This window comes from Solea solea, chromosome 4, assembly GCF_958295425.1.
Source record: "Solea solea chromosome 4, fSolSol10.1, whole genome shotgun sequence".
In the NCBI taxonomy this organism is placed as follows: domain Eukaryota; kingdom Metazoa; phylum Chordata; class Actinopteri; order Pleuronectiformes; family Soleidae; genus Solea; species Solea solea.
The window spans coordinates 681,418-702,516 of NC_081137.1; the positions used below are offsets into that span (position 1 = coordinate 681,418).

Genomic DNA, 21,099 nt, shown 5'->3' on the forward strand with positions numbered 1-21,099 from the left:
ATCATTAATAAAAAATACTACATATAATCGGTTCATGTTAAATACAATCAGATTACAAATTGTGATAGTTCATATTAAACAGCGGAGTAAACTAAATCTCATGAGATTACGATGATAATAATCAGCTCATACTGAATGTGGCCATTAAATAAAATATAATCAGATTACAAATTTAAATGTTTACATTTCCGCCGTATTAAATGCGATCTTTGATGCCAAACATTCGATATAAAAAGTTTATATAACTGCACTTTGTTTGGATGCATAATCAGATTACAGAAAAAAGCAGAGGAAATTAAATCTGATGAGATTACGATGAACATAATCAGTAGCCGTTGATATAAAATATATTCAGATAACAAAAAAGTGGGATTATTATTTTTGAATCGCGACAAATTTCATGAAAAAAAACCCAAACTGTTTATTTCTGCGCAACTTTATTAAAAAAAAAACATCAGCAAATTCGACAGCACACACACACACACAGGAGAAAGAAAAACAAACATCAGCAAAGTGACAATCGATCCATGAATGAATGTTCCAATGAATCAGTGAAGGTTTTATTAAGAATCAAATGTGGAGAATAAAAACGAGCCATCGTTGTCGGCTGCTCGCTTATGAAGAAAATTAAGTGCTGCGAAAAGCAAAGAAAAACCTGGATTGTTGTTGTTAATCTGGTGACGTCACACGTTACATTCAAACAGAAAAATCTACAAAAATAGATCCTCGCACATTTTACACGTTTTCACTTCTGAGTCGTCATTAATATTCACAAACGTTATAAACTCTCATCTCTGAGGTCAGAGGTCAAATAGGACGCCGCACTTTCTTTGGGGTCAGAGGTCAAACCAGGGAGTCGACCGCTCCCAACGTAAACACACAAAAGAATACGGTCAACGACGAAGACAGTCGACGTTTGTTGGCTTCTCTTTGCGTCGTTTACGTTTTGAAATTCTTCCCTGAAAACGTCGCAGCTTCGTAGTCATTTCGCAGAAACGGCTCCGCCTCTTTCTTTCTGCTGCATCTCTGCAGAAAAACGTCTCTCTCTCGCCGGCATCCTGCGCTCTCATTGGCCGACGACGAGCTGCCTCAGGTACGACTGCGTGAGTCCTCTCAGCTCCTCCAGCGTGTAATCCTCGGGCATCGGCAGACGGGTGACGTGCGGCGCCAGCTGGGCGAGTGGCACTGCGGCGGAGTCGGACGCCGCGCTGTCGCCGTGCTGGAGACTCAAGACCACGCGCAGGATGTTCGCAACGCGCTTCGCCATTTCTGCAGAGAGAGAAGGGGGCGGAGTCGCTGTTTGGTCTAAACATTTGTTATCAGATTATAGTAGTGAGTAAACAGAGGTTGGTAAACTGGTTTATCATCATTAACTAGTTTAACATTTAAAATTTGTTACATCACCGTTTCACTCACAAACGTCTTTAACGTGAAAATGAACAAACAAACAAACAAAAAAAGGAGGAGGAGGTCTCACCTGATTGGGCGAGGCGGTCTCTGGCGGTGCTGCAGGGCAGGAGTTCAATTCTGCCGCACAGAGACGTCACGTCTGTGTAGAGACGCTCGACTTCATAACCAGAGTTTACCATCTGAGCACGAACAAGAAAAACACACAAACAAACATTATTACACTGAGCGCGCGCACACACACACACACACACGCGCACGCACAGTGTACCTGTTGTATGTCCTGCAGTGTCTTGATGACTCTGATATAATCTAGGTAAACTTTTCCTGCAGTGTCCCAGTCCTGGATGGTGGCGCTGTGTTCAGGGACCGACAGTCCCTCCACAAACTCCAGCAGGTAGTCTTGATTGTCGTTGATGATGCAATCTGAGAGACACGAGACGCGGTTAGATTTAAAACAACAATCTGAGAGACACGAGACGACGTTAGATTTAAAACACAACAATCTGAGAGACACGAGATGAGGTTAGATTTAAAACAACACAACAATCTGAGAGACACGAGACGGCGTTAGATTTAAAACAACACAACAGCAACACAACAATCTGAGAGACACGAGACGAGGTTAGATTTAAAACAACAATCTGAGAGACACGAGACGCGGTTAGATTTAAAACAACACAACAATCTGAGAGACATGAGACGACGTTAGATTTAAAACAACAATCTGAGAGACACGAGACGAGGTTAGATTTAAAACACAACAATCTGAGAGACACAAGACGAGGTTAGATTTAAAACAACACAACAGCAACACAACAATCTGAGAGACACGAGACAATGTTACATTTAAAACAACAATCTGAGAGACACGAGACAGCGTTAGATTTAAAACAACAATCTGAGAGACACGAGACAGCGTTAGATTTAAAACAACACAACAGCAACACAACAATCTGAGAGACACGAGACAACGTTACATTTAAAACAACAATCTGAGAGACACAAGACAGCGTTAGATTTAAAACAACAATCTGAGAGACACGAGACGAGGTTAGATTTAAAACAACACAACAATCTGAGAGACACGAGACGGCGTTAGATTTAAAACAACACAACAGCAACACAACAATCTGAGAGACACGAGACGAGGTTAGATTTAAAACACAACAATCTGAGAGACAATCTAAGAGACACACGAGACGACGTTAGATTTAAAACAACAATCTGAGAGACACGAGACGACGTTAGATTTAAAACAACAATCTGAGAGACACGAGACGACGTTAGATTTAAAACAACAATCTAAGAGACACGAGACGACGTTACATTTAAAACAACAATCTAAGAGACACGAGACGACGTTACATTTAAAACAACAATCTGAGAGACACGAGACGACGTTACATTTAAAACAACAATCTGAGAGACACGAGACGGCGTTAGATTTAAAACAACAATCTGAGAGACACGAGACGGCGTTAGATTTAAAACAACAATCTAAGAGACACGAGACGACGTTACATTTAAAACAACAATCTAAGAGACACGAGACGACGTTACATTTAAAACAACAATCTAAGAGACACGAGACGACGTTACATTTAAAACAACAATCCAAGAGACACGAGACGACGTTACATTTAAAACAACAATCTGAGAGACACGAGACGGCGTTAGATTTAAAACAACAATCTGAGAGACACGAGACGGCGTTAGATTTAAAACAACAATCTGAGAGACACGAGACGACGTTACATTTAAAACAACAATCTGAGAGACACGAGACGGCGTTAGATTTAAAACAACAATCTGAGAGACACGAGACGACGTTACATTTAAAACAACAATCTAAGAGACACGAGACGACGTTACATTTAAAACAACAATCTGAGAGACACGAGACGGCGTTAGATTTAAAACAACAATCTGAGAGACACGAGACGACGTTACATTTAAAACAACAATCTGAGAGACACGAGACGGCGTTAGATTTAAAACAACAATCTGAGAGACACGAGACGACGTTACATTTAAAACAACAATCTAAGAGACACGAGACGACGTTACATTTAAAACAACAATCTAAGAGACACGAGACGACGTTAGATTTAAAACAACAATCTAAGAGACACGAGACGACGTTACATTTAAAACAACAATCTAAGAGACACGAGACGGCGTTAGATTTAAAACAACAATCTAAGAGACACGAGACGATGTTACATTTAAAACAACAATCTAAGAGACACGAGACGGCGTTAGATTTAAAACAACAATCTGAGAGACACGAGACGACGTTACATTTAAAACAACAATCTAAGAGACACGAGACGACGTTACATTTAAAACAACAATCTAAGAGACACGAGACGACGTTACATTTAAAACAACAATCTAAGAGACACGAGACGACGTTACATTTAAAACAACAATCTGAGAGACACGAGACGACGTTAGATTTAAAACAACAATCTGAGAGACACGAGACGGCGTTAGATTTAAAACAACAATCTGAGAGACACGAGACGACGTTACATTTAAAACAACAATCTAAGAGACACGAGACGACGTTACATTTAAAACAACAATCTAAGAGACACGAGACGACGTTACATTTAAAACAACAATCTAAGAGACACGAGACGACGTTAGATTTAAAACAACAATCTGAGAGACACGAGACGGCGTTAGATTTAAAACAACAATCTGAGAGACACGAGACGACGTTAGATTTAAAACAACAATCTGAGAGACACGAGACGACGTTAGATTTAAAACAACAATCTGAGAGACACGAGACGACGTTACATTTAAAACAACAATCTAAGAGACACGAGACGACGTTACATTTAAAACAACAATCTGAGAGACACGAGACGACGTTACATTTAAAACAACAATCTGAGAGACACGAGACGGCGTTACATTTAAAACAACAATCTAAGAGACACGAGACGGCGTTACATTTAAAACAACAATCTAAGAGACACGAGACGACGTTACATTTAAAACAACAATCTAAGAGACACGAGACGACGTTACATTTAAAACAACAATCTAAGAGACACGAGACGACGTTACATTTAAAACAACAATCTAAGAGACACGAGACGACGTTACATTTAAAACAACAATCTGAGAGACACGAGACGGCGTTAGATTTAAAACAACAATCTGAGAGACACGAGACGACGTTACATTTAAAACAACAATCTGAGAGACACGAGACGGCGTTAGATTTAAAACAACAATCTGAGAGACACGAGACGACGTTACATTTAAAACAACAATCTAAGAGACACGAGACGACGTTACATTTAAAACAACAATCTAAGAGACACGAGACGACGTTAGATTTAAAACAACAATCTAAGAGACACGAGACGACGTTACATTTAAAACAACAATCTAAGAGACACGAGACGGCGTTAGATTTAAAACAAGAATCTGAGAGACACGAGACGACGTTAGATGTAAAACAACAATCTGAGAGACACGAGACAACGTTAGATTTAAACAACGCAACAATCTGAGAGACAAACATTTATGATTTAGAAAGAGAGGACATTTGATGGATTTTAAGTGCACAAATAAGTCAAGTGAGGAATTAGCTAATTCAGTCTTTTATACGTAACCACGGTGACGCACAGTAAAACAAATGTTATCGATGCCAACTAGCGTCTGAGTGTGTGAGTATAAATGACAGACAGCAGGGGGCGCAGGCGGACCTGAGGCCAAGTGTTGGATCAGCAGCCGGTGACACTGGTTCCAGAATCCGGCACGGTACAGGTGCAGTGCCTCCTGGTGTCTGTCCCCGTCGCGGCGGGCTCTGGTGGCCTTGGCCTCGTGGATCCACTGCTCTGGGACCAGCAGCCTCTCGGTCAGGAAGCGCTCCCTCCGCGCAGACTCGTCCGTCTCCTGCAGGGGGCAGTGGAGGGTCAACATGTCCCGCACCGCTCGCTCCCGCTGACTGAAGAGAGAGAAAATAGGTTTTTACTGCTGAATTATCTCAGTGATCAATCATCTATTACGATTATCTCTCAGACATTTAAGGGATAGTTCACTGAATTAATGCGTTCCATTTGTCGTCGGAACTCTGAGAAAATGACTTAAGAACATTTTTACGAACTTTATCTCACTGTGAGACAGACTTTTCCAACAGGAAATAAGGTTTGTAAACCGCTCACTCTCCCACACCAAACCCCATAGAGAAAATCAGTGATTTTAACATCACAGCAAACAGGAGTTGTTGATCCACTGCTGCCTCCATCACTAAGTTCAAATGTCTTATTTTGTCACTTCAGCATTTAAAACCCTTGTTCAGATTGACCTCAGTGACACAAAGTGACCACACGAGGCAGCAGTAGACCAGCAGCTCCTGTGTCCCTGTGAGCTAAAATCACTGATTTTCTCTGTGGGGTTTGGTGTGAGAGAGTGAGTGGTTTTACTAACTTGACTGGACTGGAAAAGTCTGTCTTCGTGTTCTGTAGATATCGTGGACTTATTTTTTAAGTCTTCCGCTCTTTTCCCCAAAGTGACAATGAGTTTTAAATGTCTCATCGTTTTTTTTCCTTGGACAAACGTCGCGTCTGGACGCCGTGGACGTACGTGTGGTCGGGGATGTGCAGCAGGATGAAGATGGCCATGTGCCACAGTCCGGCGCTCTCCAGCTGAGCAGCGTAGCTGGCGTGGAGCAGTCCCTGCCGCGAGGCGCTCAGGTGAGTGTAGTGCAGCGCCTGCAGGACGCCCCACAGGTGCCAGCTCAGGCGATAGTCCAGCCGCTCCCAGGTGACGGCGAGAGGATCGAGCAGCTGCTGCAGGCTGTAGTGTCTGTGGACACACACACAGGAAATTAATCCAGATCTGCAGACACTTCCTGAGTCTAGACGGAGACGGATGGACGCAAACATTTAACTCTGGAGTCAACTAACGTTCATTCACGGTTAAACTATCCTTTATTTTCTCGATTAATCGAGTACAATATCAGAAAAATGGCGAAAGAATAAGATGCCGTTACATGCCGGATTACACTAAAAACAACTGCTTTGACCTAAAAACCACGTCACAGCAGCTTCTACGACAACCGCGCCCAAGCTGAGTGTGACATGACACACAGGTTTACCTGTCACTGTAGAGTTTGAGCAGGTGGAAGCACAGGTCGTACAGTGGCTGCCTGGACTCCGCCTCCTCTTCCTCCATCTCCTCTGTCTCCGCCTCCAGGTAGGGAGGCAGCGGGGCACAGGCGTACCTCCCTCCCTCACCGGAGCCCTGCAGGAGGAACACACCGACACATGAAGTGGAGAAGTGAGGCTGCAGTACCACTGCCACATACAGAGGGAGACAGAGAGCACGGCTGGCTTTTTACGTGAATGTTCTGTACAAACACTGATGGACTGTGAGGCTGGTGGCCACGCCCCTTCATCCTCACGGTAGAATCAAGCTGAGTTTGAATTGAGAAACACATTTCTAAACATTTATGGCACGTTTCCGTTTCACAGTCACGGCAGGAACTTTCAGCAGTGCTGTCGCTAACTCCACCGGCTCTACTCGCCTCGGCACGGTTTAAGTAGCGTTTCCACTAGCATAGTACCAGGTACTATTTTTAGTACCTGCTCCTGCGAGGTTCCAAGCGTGCTTAAGCAGGTACTATGCGATGATTGGTCAGACTGCCGGCCACTGACTGGCCAGAGTCCCGTCACAGGAAGAGACGTCCCACACAGTGTAGTGGAGATGCAACCTAATCGTGCCGTGGCGAGGCAAGTAGAGCCTGTGGAAATTCGCCAATAGTGATTTAATCTGGGATTGATCTTTTTAACTGATCTCATGACTGTTCCAGTGACGACTTAAAATCTCCGAATTGCAACGTTGAATCTCAGGAGTCTGAATTAAGTCTTGGAAATCTGCAATAAATCTCAGGATTCACAAGCTAATCATGAAAATTCTGACCTAAATCAGGATCAGAATCCTGTGTTCTGACTAATCTGAGGATTCAGAATTTAATCTTGAGATTTTAGAGTTTTGCTTTGCTAATTTGATCTACAGTTGCTCATTGTTGGCTTTGACTGTCAGGACTCTTCAGTGACCGTCAGCCTGATGACGTCACATGTTAGAAGTTCTAGAGAAAGTTCTAAGAAACCCGTCGCAGCCGTAATAACATATAAAAACCTGTTAATAACATATAAAACCATCATTCTAATGAACAAACAAACCTGGAACGCAGCTTCATATTTGACGAGGGCGTCGGCCACGGAGGCGGTGGGAGGCAGCATGTACCACAGGTGAACGGCGACGCAGCGTTTCCAGTCCAGCTGAGAGCAAACGTTCACCACAGAGTCGTCTGACGACTGCCACACCTGCAGAGACAGACGGACGGACGCGTCACACACACACACACACACATCACAGACAGAGCTGCCGGTTATTTTCTCCATTAATCCAATACAGCAGTTTTTGGTCCATAAAATCAGTTTTTGTCAAACCTGGAAACAAAGAAATTTGTGAAATGTCTTTGTTTTTGTCCACAAGCTAAAAATAATTCAGTTTGAATGATTTCTTTGTTTCTATGGAGCAAAGAAACCAGAACATATCCACATTTAAGAAGCTGAAAAATCACAGAAACGAGGTTAATTTTATCTCGTAATTGATTTATTGTTGCACACAAACGGTCACTGCCCAAAAAAATGTCCATACTGTGAATGATTAACAGTGATTTAAACCTTGCGTTACCGTCGTGTCGTCACAGACAGGGTTAGTCACGCGTACGTCTCATCACCGTAACTCTTAGACCGTTTGTGATATGTAGAAAGTTCAAAAACGATCAGATTCAGTCCAAACACAGACATACCGGTTTTCCCGCGAGCAGCGTGAAGATGCGCAGTCGCTCCTCGGGCAGGTAGCAGTCCGTCTGCATGCGGTTCCAGTCGGCAAGCTGCAGCCCCAGCAGCTCGCGGCAATACTGGGAGCCCATGGCCTGAGACAGCAGCAGGGACAGACGGTGGTCACCTGAGGACAAACAGCCGGTGGTTAGTCTCAGCTGACACAGGCGGAGTCTCACCCTGGACACAAGTTCTCTCCCCTCACCTTCTTTCTGTGCGAGCCGACACGCCTCGCTGAGGCGGTTTCCAGTCAGGTAGCTGAAGATCGCCTCCGTGTGGCGGCCCTTGCCCGTCACAGACACTTCCTCCTCCACCCTGCAGGTGGCGCCACGTGACAGCCACGCTGAGAAGGTCTGTCGCCTCTCCAGCTGCTGCTCGTAGTCGCTGGGCGTCTCGAGGTCGGCCTCCTGATCGGCGGCACCGACCTGACCCCACAGCGCCTCACACAGAGTCCAGACCTCGGCCCAGTGACCCAGCAGAGCTGCAGGGGAGAGAGAGAGAGAGAGTGAGAATCTGCTCCGGACCTGGCGACGCCGCGTCTTCCTGCATCGCTCACCGTCTGCCTCCCCCTGCTGCTCGTTCAGCTCTGTGATCCACTTGGCGTACTCGTGCAGCGCCGCCACACCGGGCTGCGGTTGCACCAGCGGACAGGAGGACTCGTCTGCGGTGCTGATGGTGCTGTGCTCCAGACAGATCGCCAGGGGGCGCTGCAGCACTGCTTGACTGTCCTCATCGTCCTCCTCCTCGCTCGTCTTCATCATCGGAGGCTCCAGACCCTCCAGCTGCTCCAGAACCACCTTGTACGGACTCTGAGTGAGTCTGCGGGAGACCGGTGAACATGTGATCACACTTCGCCACACTCGGGGCCGATATACATGACACATGTACATCCTCATGCTTACGGTTTATTTCTGGCAGGTTTCGGCAGGAAGCTGAAGTCCGTCCTGGCGGTCAGCTCTTGGCGCTCCAGCTGTTTGGAGGTCGGTGAGCTCAGCCGCTCGCCGCAGTGCGCCAGCGTCCAGCCTGGTCCCCACCCGACCCGAAAGGTCCGCCCCATGAAGAGTCCGGTGTCCATCAACAAACCTCCCTGTGAAACAGACGCGCGCGTTAGCGATGCTCTCTGCTCGTCTGTGGCGGTCGTGCATTAACGGAAGCGGTGGCGGCTTTACCGACCTTCCCTGAGACGATGGACTCCTTGAGGGGGACGGGGCCGCCGAGACGCCGTGCGCCGACGGTCCTGATGGACGGCTCTGGAGTCCTAGGCGGCAGCAGGAAGGAAGGGGCCGGCCCCGCCCAGTGCAGAGGGCGGGGGGCGTCACCGAACGCTGGCGACGCTCGGGAGAGAGAGGGAGGGTGAGGAGGGCGGGGGGAGTCTGGGAGCTGAGAGAGGAGGCCCGAGGTAAAACGAGCCTGAAGAAGACCACCCACTAAAGAGAAGGGAGGGTAAAGGGATAGTTCAGGTTTAGTTGAATCAAGAAACACGTTTTTATCTCAGTTAGACTTTTCCAAATCACTCACTCTCCCACACCAAAGTCCACAGAGAAAATCAGTGATTTTAGCTCTGAGCGACATTGGTTTCTCTCGTACTTTCAATGAAAACATGGCGTGGGTATTTTGCAGCGGTGAATTAAAAACCTGGCAGATAATAACGGACTAATGAAGATCAATGAGGCAGGACAGAGTTTGGTACCAGAGGGTCGGCTCTGAGCTCCCGGCTTCACAAGGCGAGGAGATGAGACGTCGGCAGCGACCTTCACTGCTCCTCGGTCCTGAAACATGTCGCTCTCCTCCTCGTCCTCGACGAACAGAGACGCCTTCATGATCTGCACACAGAGAGAGAGACACGCGGCGTTTGAGGAGCGAGTTGCGGTGACATCACGGTGACGCACGCACTTCCCCGACTCTGTACCTGCAGGGTGTGTGGGTTGATGCCCAGCGCAGTCGCCATGTGGCCAGACGCCGAGATGCTGTCGTGCTCGGCAGAGATCCAACCTCCGAGCTTCTCGCTCATCGTGTCTGACAGCTCGCCCGCCGGCAGGTCGCCGCCGTCCTCCTTCCCTCCAAGCAGCCTTTCTGGCAGGAAGCTCTGTGTGATGTCGGCCATGTCGCTGTCCAGCTCGACCACGCCCCCAGGAGCATCCACGGCAACAGTGGACTGAAAGCACACACACAACAGCAGTTATAAGCCACGGGGGGTGGGCAGAGCTTATTAACTAAACTAGCTCGGGCTGAAACAATTACTCAATTATTAATCGTCCACTATTATGACAATCGATTTATTAGGTGATTTTTCAGCTTCTGAAATGAGAATATTTAATGAGAATAGAAATCATTAAAACTGTGTTGGTCTGTTTTCTGACATGTGAACACGGTTACCATGGTTTCCAAACACACACAGACCAAAGCTTGAACACAATCCTGTTTGTCTTTATTTTCATGAATGACTTACAGTTTTTAAAGTGAGTACACAGACACACGTCACAAAGGAGTTTAGAGTCTTTAAAAATGTTCCCTGATAAATAATTCCTCAACCTTTAACTTTTCTATGCCCTATAAAAACACTAATAATAATAAAAAAGATTTTGAGTTAAAAACAAAAAACAAAGTGTGATTGCAGGCTGAGAAGTGACGCCGTGAACTAATCAACCAATCATACGCTGCCCTGGAACTCGTTCATGATCCTTTCAGAAGTGTCAGAGAGGACGAGCAGGATGAAGAGGAGTGTGGATGGGTGCAGGCTGCTCTACCTGAGCCTGTGGCGCCACCTGCTGCTGGCTGGGGGAGAGTTGCTGCTGCAGCTTGGAGGGAGGAAGTGACATCATGGTCTTGAGCTTCTTGGGGTCGGTTTTGAGCGGAACGTCCTCATCCTCGTCAGAGTCCTGGAGGCCATATTTGGAAAAGTGGGCCACCTGAGAGAGAGAGAGAAGAGGAGGAGGAGTCAGTTGGACCTAAGAAAGTAGGGGGAGCGAGGGGGAGGAGTCAAATACACCTGAGAAAGGATGGGGAGTGAAGGAGGAGCCAAAAACACATGAGGAAGAGGATGGGGAGTGAAGGAGGAGCCAAAAACACTTGAGGAAGAGAAAGGGGGAGGAGTAGTCAGGCCTGAGAGAGGAGGGGCCACTTACATCTGAAAGAAGAGGAGTCAATTACATAAAAGCAAGGAGAGGGAGGAGTTAGTTAGTCCCTAGAGAGGGGGGAGCAGTCCATTCCTTCAGAGAGAGGAGAGGGAGTAGTGTACACCTGAGAGAGGATGGGGAGGAGTCAGTTGGGCCAAAGAGAGGAGGGGGGAGGAGTTAGTAAGACACAAGACAGGGTGAGTAGTTTGTTGTTTTCTGAGAGAGGAGGAGGTGCGAGGGGGGGTGGAGTCAAATAGGGGTCAGTGGCAAAAGGCCCAGACTCGGCAGAGACTGACCTCAAACACCCAGGATCCCGTCTCAGGTCTGTACTCCAGGAAACGCGCGCCCTGTTTCCGCGAGGCTTTTTCCAGGCGGCCTTCATAGTTCATGTCGGACAGACGCTCCGGGCTCCTGATCTGTGTGCACGACGTCTTGTCGTTCGGCCAAACGCCGTCCAAGGTCACCTCTGCGCGCCTGCGGATACAAAAGACAGCGCGCCATGACGGCGGGAACTGACCAACATCGCACCACAGCTGCTCGTGTGGCGGTTTAGGGCTGCAATCTGTCATCTAATATCTCAGTTTATGTATGAGTTTGGTCTCAGCCTCACCTGTTCAGCCCCTCCCCCTCAGGAGGCTTGTTCTTGTCGTCCGGGTACACGATGACCTCCTTGCGTCTGAAGAAGACGATCTCGTCCAGGTTGAGACCCGTGACATTCACCTCGCCGGGGAAGAAGATGGAGCCGTAACCTGTGGGAGCAAATCAGAGCGTGAAGCTTTGTTCTCGTCGCCTTCAGTCAAACAGAGGAGAGAGAAGCCGTTACCTTTCCTGCCGACGGTGAAGTTCTCCACCGCGCACTCGCCGCTCTCATCCACCATGTCGGCCAGATCCTTCATGGAGGGGATGGTGTAATAACCCAGACGGTTGAGGACGACGCCTGAAAGACAGAAAACCAAACCAGTGTCATAATTCCACTTCTCTTGCTTTGTCTGTCACATTCTCGTCAGATCAAGGCAGCGATGGTGTGACTGTTTAACATTTATCATGGCAGAGCTGGTGAAAGGGTTTGTCTCTCACCTGCAGGGTGAGGAGACTGCTGCGCCTCCTGCTGCTCCTCCTCTCTGTCCTCCTGCAGAGACTCCTCCCCCAGAGACGCCGACACGTCGTCGCTGCTCAGCTGAGGAGTTTAAAGACAACAATCAAACTGCTAAAAATGCGTTTGCACTCGTTTGTGTGAGAACTGTAACGATGAGACGTTTCTCACCTCCAGACCGTTCCTGGCTGCTTTGTGCATGTTGAGGTCACTGATGGTGTCCTGCAGGCTGCTCTGTGTACGGCCCTGTGGGATGGGCTTGGCGATGGGGTTTACATAGAACTGGGTGACCTCGTGGTCGTCCCCTCGGCCGCCTCTGGAGCCTGCCAGCTCCCTAAGCTCCTCCTCCTCCTGGACAAGGCTGCCACGAGGAGAACAAGATGAGTTGTCACCAGCAAAAAATAAATACTAACAAGACTCGCGAAGAACACGTTCACGTCTTTATCTCACTGTTAGACAAACATGAAACTGAAGTTTTTCTTCCACACCAAAGTCCATAGAAAAAAATCAGTGATTTTAACATCACAGCACACAGGAGTCGTTGATCCACTGCTGCCTCCATCACTGAGTCCAAATGTCTTATTTTGTCACTTTGGCATTTAAAGTATTTTATTTGGATTTAGCTCAGTGACAGAAAGTGACCACTCGAGGTAGCAGTGGACCAGCAGCTCCTGTGTCCCCGCAAGCTAAAATCACTGATTTTCTCTATGGACTTAGGTGTGTGAGAGTGAGTGGTTTACAAACGTCAGTTTCCATAGGTGAGTCTTTTGTTAAGTGGCTACAATTTGTTGCTGAATGAAACACAACCGATGCTGTGTGTGTGTGTGTGTGTGTGTGTGTGTACCTGTGGCCATTCTGTGGATACTCTGATGGTGAAGCCAGGTCGTCTGTCTCCGTCTCTGTCTGACTGTTGTATTGACTGCTGTTCAGGTTCTTCAGCACCAGCTTCTTGATGCTTTTCCTGTAGATCGCGCGCGCACGCACGCACACACACACACGCACACACACACACACACACACACACACACGCACACAGTTACCACCACACGTGGAACACACACGTCAACATCAGTGGAGGTGAAGGCAGCAGCGGACGACGGTCGGTACCTCGGTATGAAGGCTCCGTTGGTGAGCGACGGCTCATCGTCGTCCAAACCGTCAAACAACTGCGACTTGGAGGAGCTGGACGACGACAGCGACTTGGGGCGGACCCTGGTCGCAGGCCGCGGGGTCAGCCTGTAGTGTGTGGGCGTGGTCAGAGCCTTTTGGGCCGAGGGGTTGGTTGGTTTCAGACGCTGTGAGGAGAAGACGAGAAGACACTGTGGACGGAGAACCGGCAGAGCCACAAACACAACTGGAACTAAACTCGATATTGCAACTGCAACGTGCAGAGTCACAGTGACCTCTCACCTCCTCTTTCTTTTTGGGGTCTGACAGTGGGTTTCTAAAGAGTGGCGAGTCGCCATACGGTGAATAAGCCAGAACGCTGAGCTGCTGCTGGAGCGCTGCCTGCTGGGCGGCCGCTGCGTTTGGATCTGTGAGAGCTACAGAAAAAAAAAAAACACATCAGACAGGAAGCACCAGAAAACTGTTCACGCTCAGGTGTGACAGAGTGAACACTGACCGACGGGCTGCTGCGGAGCCCCGAAGCCCAGGCTGCTGGTTCCGGTGTTGAATCCGGCCGTTCCGAACGCTCCGATGCCTCCGAGCGTCGTGCCCAGTTTGTTCTGGTTGTTTCCGAACAGAGACGTTTGCCCGGTGCCCACTGCTGAACACACACATCGCTTTGAGTTAGCACATTTGTGACAGAACCATCATGTGTCTCTACGGACACGTGCTGAGTCGTGGTTCCCGTGTTCACCTGTTCCAAAGCTGGTTCCCAGTCCGGTTCCCAGTCCTCCGGTGGCCGGCTTATTCCCAAACAGACTCCCTCCAGCAGCGGCCGCGCCAAAACCTGCACCAGGACATACCAGCGCAGAGTGAGATGGTGTTGTTGTTGCCATTGGTTACCCTCAGAGCAGGGGCTTAGTTTGAAACTTGACTCACCAAAGGTGGAGGTGTTGGTGCCGGGTCCCAGCGTCAGTGCGGGTTTGTTTGTTCCAAAGAGCCCGGCGCCGGTGCCGAAAGACGGAGCACTGGTGGTGGTGGTGCCAAACCCGGCCGTCTTATTCCCAAATAAACTTGGCTGCAAATTTAAAAAATAAAACAGAATCACATTAATCTGACGAGAACGCTGCCCTCTGCCGTTAGCACGTGACCATGAGGTCACAGTTTTCTGTTACCTGGACAAAAGTCACACTAAAAGTTTAATGTTTTTGTAAAATCAGTTAAAACTTATTATATTCAAAAAAAGAAATCTGATAATTGGCGTCTCAAAGGTGATATAGTTTGGCAGTATTTCACTGTATCAATGTAAAACATCTAAATATGAGTAAAACTAAATGGTATTTTAGTCAGAATTAACAAAAATAATACTGATTCTGAAGGAAAAACCGAGAGTATAAAAGCATGAAAAATACAGAATAACAGTGAAAATATAAAGTCACACTTAAACCAGAGCTGGGTACTGGGTAAGAACTCCTACACCATTTAGATTTCCCCTTAACCAGATGACTTGACAGCACATTACTGCAGTATTGTGCACACTTTTATTTATGACCAAAACAAAGTATGAAGAATTCGAATTCAAAAACTTGATGACTTTCTCGATTAACCGAGTACTTGTTTGGTCCATAAAATGTGGATCTATGTTGTCTTACCCTGGATATGATGTTCAGTTTTAATGATTTCTTTGTCAGTTGGAGCAAAGAAACCAGAACTTATTCACATTTAAGGAACATAAACTCAAGCCCTATTTTTCATGTGTCCCATTTTAAAACAACAGTTCACGTCATTCATACCTGTGTGCCAGCGGTTCCAAACCCGGGGTTGGTTTGTCCGAACAGTCCGGTGCCGGTGCCAAAGCCAGTGGCAGTGCTGGCGGTCTGCGCGGCGCCAAACAAGCCGCCCGCCTGAGACGCTGCCGTGTTTCCAAACAGACCCTGAGAAGATGACGGCGGCGTCAGACATGAGAGAAACACGATGCGGCCTCTCTTCCTGTGTCCAAGACACCGGCGGACTCACCATGCTGCTGGTGTTGGCCTGGCCCATGGTGTTGGTGTTGCCGAAGGAGAAGCCGGTGTTCTGGGCGGTGGTGGTCTGACCAAACGGCTTGAAGAAGCTGCCGGCTTGTTGCTGACTCGGCTGTCCGAACATGCTGCCCGTGGCGTTTCCAAAGCCCGTGGCCGGCGCTGGAGAGACAAACACAGTCTGTGTTACTTTACCAAAGTAAACAGGAACTAACACAAAGTTGCTGGGATGTCATGAGAAAATACTGATAGAAAAAAGACACAAACATGACGCACTGCTGACATCAAGAGTAAGTTGAGGTGTTTGTAAGTGTGATTCTATGAAGGTACTGACACGCAGTGAGCGCCCCCTGCAGTAGAAACCAGTCTGTATGTTCACTGCTGTGTTTTGCTACTATAAAAGACTTGTGGGACAGGAAGTTGATTTTTGTGATGCTGTGTAAACGACTCACTCTCCCACACCAAAGCCCATCAAGAATTTTTGATTTTAACGTCACAGTACAGAGGAGTTGTTGATCCACTGCTCCCTCCATTACTAAGTTCAAATGTCTTATTTTGTCATTTCAGGCATTAAAAAAAAAAACCTTCATTCTTATTTACTTCAGTTACACAACGTGACCACACGAGGCAGCAGTAGACCAACAGCTCCTGTGTCCCTGCAAGCTAAAATCACTGATTTTCTCTATGGACTTTGGTATGGGAGAATGAAAATTCAGTTTCAAGTGTTGACACTGTTAATGCTCGCATGTGTTCACCAACAGCTAACCCATCTCAGGCTGGTTCACAGCAACAAGGGGACGCTCACAACCACAAATCAGAAAACCTGGAACCGTCCAACATACCTGCTCCAAATGTGGTCTTCTGGTTCTGTCCGAAGGAGAAGCTGGTGTTTGGGGCCGTGGCACCAAACAGGCCCGGGGTGGCGCTGGACGTGGCTGTTGCTGTACCAAACAAGCCGCCGGTGGCAGGCGCCATCGGATTGGTGGGGCCCTTCCTTCCTGCCTGGTAGTCCTCCAGTCTCAACTCCTGCAGAAGAAGAACAACAATCACCACCAGAGCTCACATCAGACACTTACGACAACTGGAGTTGGTCAGTGCGTCGCCGTGGTCTAACTCACCTCCAGTGATTTGTTCTCATACTCCTTCATGGCTGTGATGCACTGGTGCTTGGTGTTGATGCTCGTGGTCACGCCAGCTTTCACCATCGTGTCACTTCCTGTTGGAGGCTGAATTAAAAAAAACAAACAAAAAAAACCAGTGTAAAAATACTTCATACAACAAGACAAACACAGAGCTCTCCTCAGGATTGGAAACAGGGAGAATCTGCCACACTGGTTAACGTCCCTTTGGCATTTAAAAACCTTCCAGGTTTGAGGAACAACATTTTTCCGGCATCTTATGGACCAAACTAATCGAGCCGTCGAGATAATAACCGACACATTACTCATTATGCAAACAATCGCTACTGACATTGAATTTAACGGTTGTTCCCGGCTGCTGTGCGGCCTGCGAGAACCCAGAGCCCCCGAACAGGGAGTTTGTCCCGCCAAATGGGTTAGAGGCGGTGTTGGTCGCCCCAAATAAGCCCCCGCCACTGCTGGTGCTTGTCCCGAAGCCTGGAAGACACAAGACGAGCAGGACACATCATCAGATAAATACATCAAAACGGCCATAACTGCAGGAGGGAAATTTACAACCATTTGGAAACTGAGGGGGAAACGGGTCATTGTGAATGATCCATTCCCATCTGTAAATAAAACGTTGGGGATCTTACTTCCAAAAGACGTGGGTTTGTTGGCACCGAAGGCATTGTTGGTCTGGGAGAAGAGTCCACCGGTTGTGCCAGTTCCAGTGTTTCCAAACAGACTGGTGGACGTACCACTCGCTGCACCAAAACCAAAGCCTGTGCTGGTGGAGGATGTCGCCGGCTGGCTGAAGGTATTGGACCCAAACAGACCACCTGAAAGAACAAAAATGAACCATGTTTGTCAGTGTGTGGAGCGGCCAAGAAGGGCAGGACGCGATCTCGACCTGGTCCCAGCCTGTCTGGCTACCCTTTACTTAAATATTTTTTAGCTACAGGTCATGTGACTTAAAAGGAACATTACGTATTTGTTAACTCTTTCACTTCAGTTATTAGGGCCGTCACGATCTCGATTGTCGAGCAATTGTTTGCTGGGTGTGCTCAAAGGTTTGATCAAAGCGCATGTGAAAGGAAAAAATTACGCTGAAAAAGCAAAAATGGTCCTAAAAAAATCCAAGTCCATTTCAGCTAACATTGAGTGAACAGGAGATTATGTGAAATTTAAATGGAGGAAATGAGACGAGAGCTGACCCACCTGGTTTATTCTGTGTGGTACCGAACAGTCCTCCAGTGTTGGCGGTCGCCCCAAAGCCTCCGGCCGCTCCAAAGCCTCCGGTCGTCCCAAAGCCAGCGTCTGCAGAAACACACTTCACATGAGGACAGTACGACGCAACGCTGACTAGAGGTGTGAATCACAGCGTATCTCACGAGACGAGATGGTCCAGGACACCAATAATATTCTGTGATAATCAATTCAATTCAAGACTATACCATCCCGATATCTGTCTAACCTCTGTGAAATTGGAGTTCAGGATTTCTCTATTCACAACATAGTGCATGAAGTCTACTGGCGTTTTTCCACTCTACAGTTTAAGCACGGCTCGACTACACGGTCTGGGTCATCATAGAAACTGGTGTGACACTGTGAAACTGTGGTGGGACACAAACTAGTGACTTGTAAAGCAGTTGTTTTGGGTGTAACTGAATCATTAGAATTTCCTTCACTAAATGTTGGAGATTAACTCATGTTTTCGGGAACATAAGCCTTTTTGACTTTGATCTACAGTTCAGCATTATTCGTGTAGGATTGTAGCTAACTATTATTTTCTATAATTGATTAATTTGTCGATTTTTATCGACATTTTGTCATGAAATGTTGATCCTTCCCTCTCAAACCTGGAAATGATGATGTTTTCAGAATGGTTCAGTTTTAATGATTTCTTTGTCGTATGGAGCAAAGAAACCAGAAAATATTCACATTTAAGAGGCGTAAAAATCAGTAAACTTGTTCAAATTTAATCGATTGTCAAAATGTAGTAACAATAAATTAATCAAGGGACTGTTTCAAACGTCGCGCTCATGACTCTTCTTCCAGTGACGACACTCTCTGACCGGCAGTCTGTTGATGTCACATTTTAGTATCAGGTACGATCACTGATGGAAAAGAAAAGGAAAAAAGAATAGAGCCAAGCTGTGCTATAACTTTAAAGTGGAAAAGTGCTATATGTATTGAACGTGGATGGAGCATCTCTCAATGTCGCCGTCTCCGCCATTATCACGCTTGTAAACTCCCTCTTCTTCGGCCAGGTAACTCCTGCCCAAGTTTGCCCTCGCTAAAACTTTAGCGAGGAGACGCTGTCAGCTTTTTATTAAAACAAAGCAAGTGAAATAAACCAAAGACACTCACTTTGCTGTCCGAAGGTGGACGTGTTGCCGAAGCCGCCCGTCCCTCCACTGAACGGTGTCCCAAATGACTTGTTGAACATGTTGCCCTGCAAGCAGGACGTCACACGACTTCTGCCTGGAGACAAACAAACATAGACGCACAATGTGAAAACTTTTTTTTTTTTTTTTTAAACAGCACGACTCAAGTAGCAGCGTCACTCTGGATGAACAATGCTCAGTCTAAAGAAAACCAAACATATTTTTATTTGAAATAATCGTACGCTAAAGACGAAGCTTTGTATGAGAATAGAATGCAGGCATTTGCCTCGACTTCCATGGGATATTTACACCGATTCGGAGGGAGTGACGTTTTTGCTGTCACCCAATCAGCCAAGTGTTGTGGGTGGAGGCCATACCATTCCATTTTACTCTGTGGGAATCGCCACAACAGGATTTTTTTAATCACAATTTTTAAGTCACCATACAATATTATCACGTCATTGCAAAATGCTGAGTATTTGCGAAATCATAATTGTGATATACTCACACAGCAGTCCTCGTGAGATTGAGCACTTGGCACCACCTAGTGGACTTAAATCAATTGATTTCTTTATGCTAACCCAAAAAGTTTCATGTTTATTTAGTTTAAGGATGAAGCGGTTGAGACCAGTTCTTTTTGGACCAAACCAAAAACTCGGTGGAAACACGACAGGCTTATATTTTAGTGGAACTGCTGCCACCCACTGCTCTAATGACCTAAATTAAAAAGGTGCAACTCCTCAATCAGCGTCACACACAATTAAATGAACACCTCATACATGTGCCGTTTAGAAGTAGTTGTGCCCAGACTGTTCTACTCCTTCCTTTTATCTCTGACGTCATCAGTCGTTATAGATCAAAGCCAGCCGCTAAAATAGTTACTAACAAAATCCACGAAAATGGGCCACCCACACAGAAATGTGTGTAGCTGAATATGCAGTTTTTTTTTTGTTTTTTCGTGCTCATGACTCTTGCACTGACGACACTCTCTGACCAATCAGTAAACTCGGAACCTCGTCAGAGAAGGTATTAAAATAACACCTGATACCAGGTGCTGTCACATCACTGATGAAGAAGTTGAAAGAGTAGAGTTGAGTGTTATTATTATTATTATTATAATATCAATGACGGGTGTAGGGTCTCTGTGTAGCGATAGAGCGCCACTTACAGGCCTGGCGTGTGTACTACAGCGTTTTAAGGAGACATTTCCTGAACGACGTCGCGTTCACGGTAGTAAAACACTTTCAAAACCACAAATACGGGTTCGTTTGCGTTTCGAGCAGTTTCCATGGCCTGAGGATGTGTTGAGGATCTGCAGACTGAGACTCGTGTACATGAAGCGTGCACGCGCAGGGAAACCAAACTGCACAGGACACCGGAGTGGACCGGACCGGACCAGACCGGATATGAAGCCTCAACACGCAGCGGCGGCGCGATGGTTTCCGCTTCTGCTAACTACACGTTAGCTGTGCGGCTAACGCACCTGTAAAAGATTCATCGGTGAGACACGGTTAATGCACACACATATACACAACTACTGACGATAATGTCACGCATTTTGTCACAGAAAATAATCAGAAAATACCGATCGGCGCTGTTCAACGTCCCCCTTATCTGTCACGCTAACGTTAGCCGCCTAGCCTCGGCCGCTAACTACGTAGCCGCGCTACATTAGCATAACAACGTCCACACAGGCAGAAAATGGCGGCCGCTTTCACACACACTCACCTTCAACTATATCACTCGCTCCGTTCCTCGCCTCTCCGTGGAATGTTAGGAGACTCCGAGACGAAATGTGTACAAATTATGAGGGTTTTTCCACGTAAACATCCACGAAGTCTGAGCCTCGAGTCAGCGAGGAGGGAAAACTCGGCGACGTCGCTATGCACGTTCTTACGTCCTACGTCACACGTTCTCTTCTTCTACGGTGTTTCTCTCGAGACGCACGTTACCCGCGCATGAGCGCCAC

The 21,099-nt window shown here is 47.1% G+C and overlaps 1 protein-coding gene across 2 annotated transcripts; it reads right to left on the minus strand.

Annotated features, from left to right (window-relative positions):
• Positions 1-418: 418 nt before the first annotated feature.
• On the minus strand, positions 419-21,011 carry nup98 (nucleoporin 98 and 96 precursor). Of its 2 annotated transcripts, none has more exons than XM_058627749.1 (35): positions 20,859-21,011; positions 19,114-19,227; positions 17,962-18,060; positions 17,397-17,582; positions 17,093-17,238; positions 16,741-16,848; positions 16,465-16,648; positions 15,618-15,784; positions 15,395-15,535; positions 14,541-14,679; positions 14,356-14,448; positions 14,119-14,259; positions 13,905-14,038; positions 13,602-13,789; positions 13,339-13,455; positions 12,666-12,855; positions 12,479-12,578; positions 12,225-12,338; positions 12,012-12,150; positions 11,698-11,875; positions 11,033-11,194; positions 10,195-10,440; positions 9,976-10,108; positions 9,459-9,712; positions 9,188-9,372; positions 8,842-9,104; positions 8,491-8,766; positions 8,255-8,412; positions 7,620-7,763; positions 6,533-6,678; positions 6,019-6,240; positions 5,139-5,380; positions 1,679-1,833; positions 1,478-1,589; positions 419-1,269 (listed from the first exon to the last, which is right to left on the minus strand). In XM_058627749.1, the coding sequence occupies exons 2-35, from the start codon at positions 19,190-19,192 to the stop codon at positions 1,067-1,069; spliced, it is 5,544 nt and encodes a 1,847-aa protein (XP_058483732.1). In that variant the 5' UTR covers positions 19,193-19,227; positions 20,859-21,011; the 3' UTR covers positions 419-1,066. The 2 variants fall into 2 exon arrangements, with proteins under 2 accessions (XP_058483732.1, XP_058483731.1); XM_058627748.1 differs by having other exon boundaries at positions 14,119-14,262.
• Positions 21,012-21,099: the final 88 nt, after the last annotated feature.

Excerpts from the sequence above, each read along its gene's own strand:
- nup98 (XM_058627748.1), bottom strand. The coding sequence starts at position 19,192 with ATGTTCAACAAGTCATTTGGGACACCGTTCAGTGGAGGGACGGGCGGC. Across the intron at positions 7,764-8,254 it reads CGCTGCTCGCGGGAAAACCG|GTGTGGCAGTCGTCAGACGA; the intron begins GTATGTCTGTGT and ends CTGTCTCTGCAG. Across the intron at positions 1,270-1,477 it reads AGACCGCCTCGCCCAATCAG|AAATGGCGAAGCGCGTTGCG; the intron begins GTGAGACCTCCT and ends CTCTCTCTGCAG.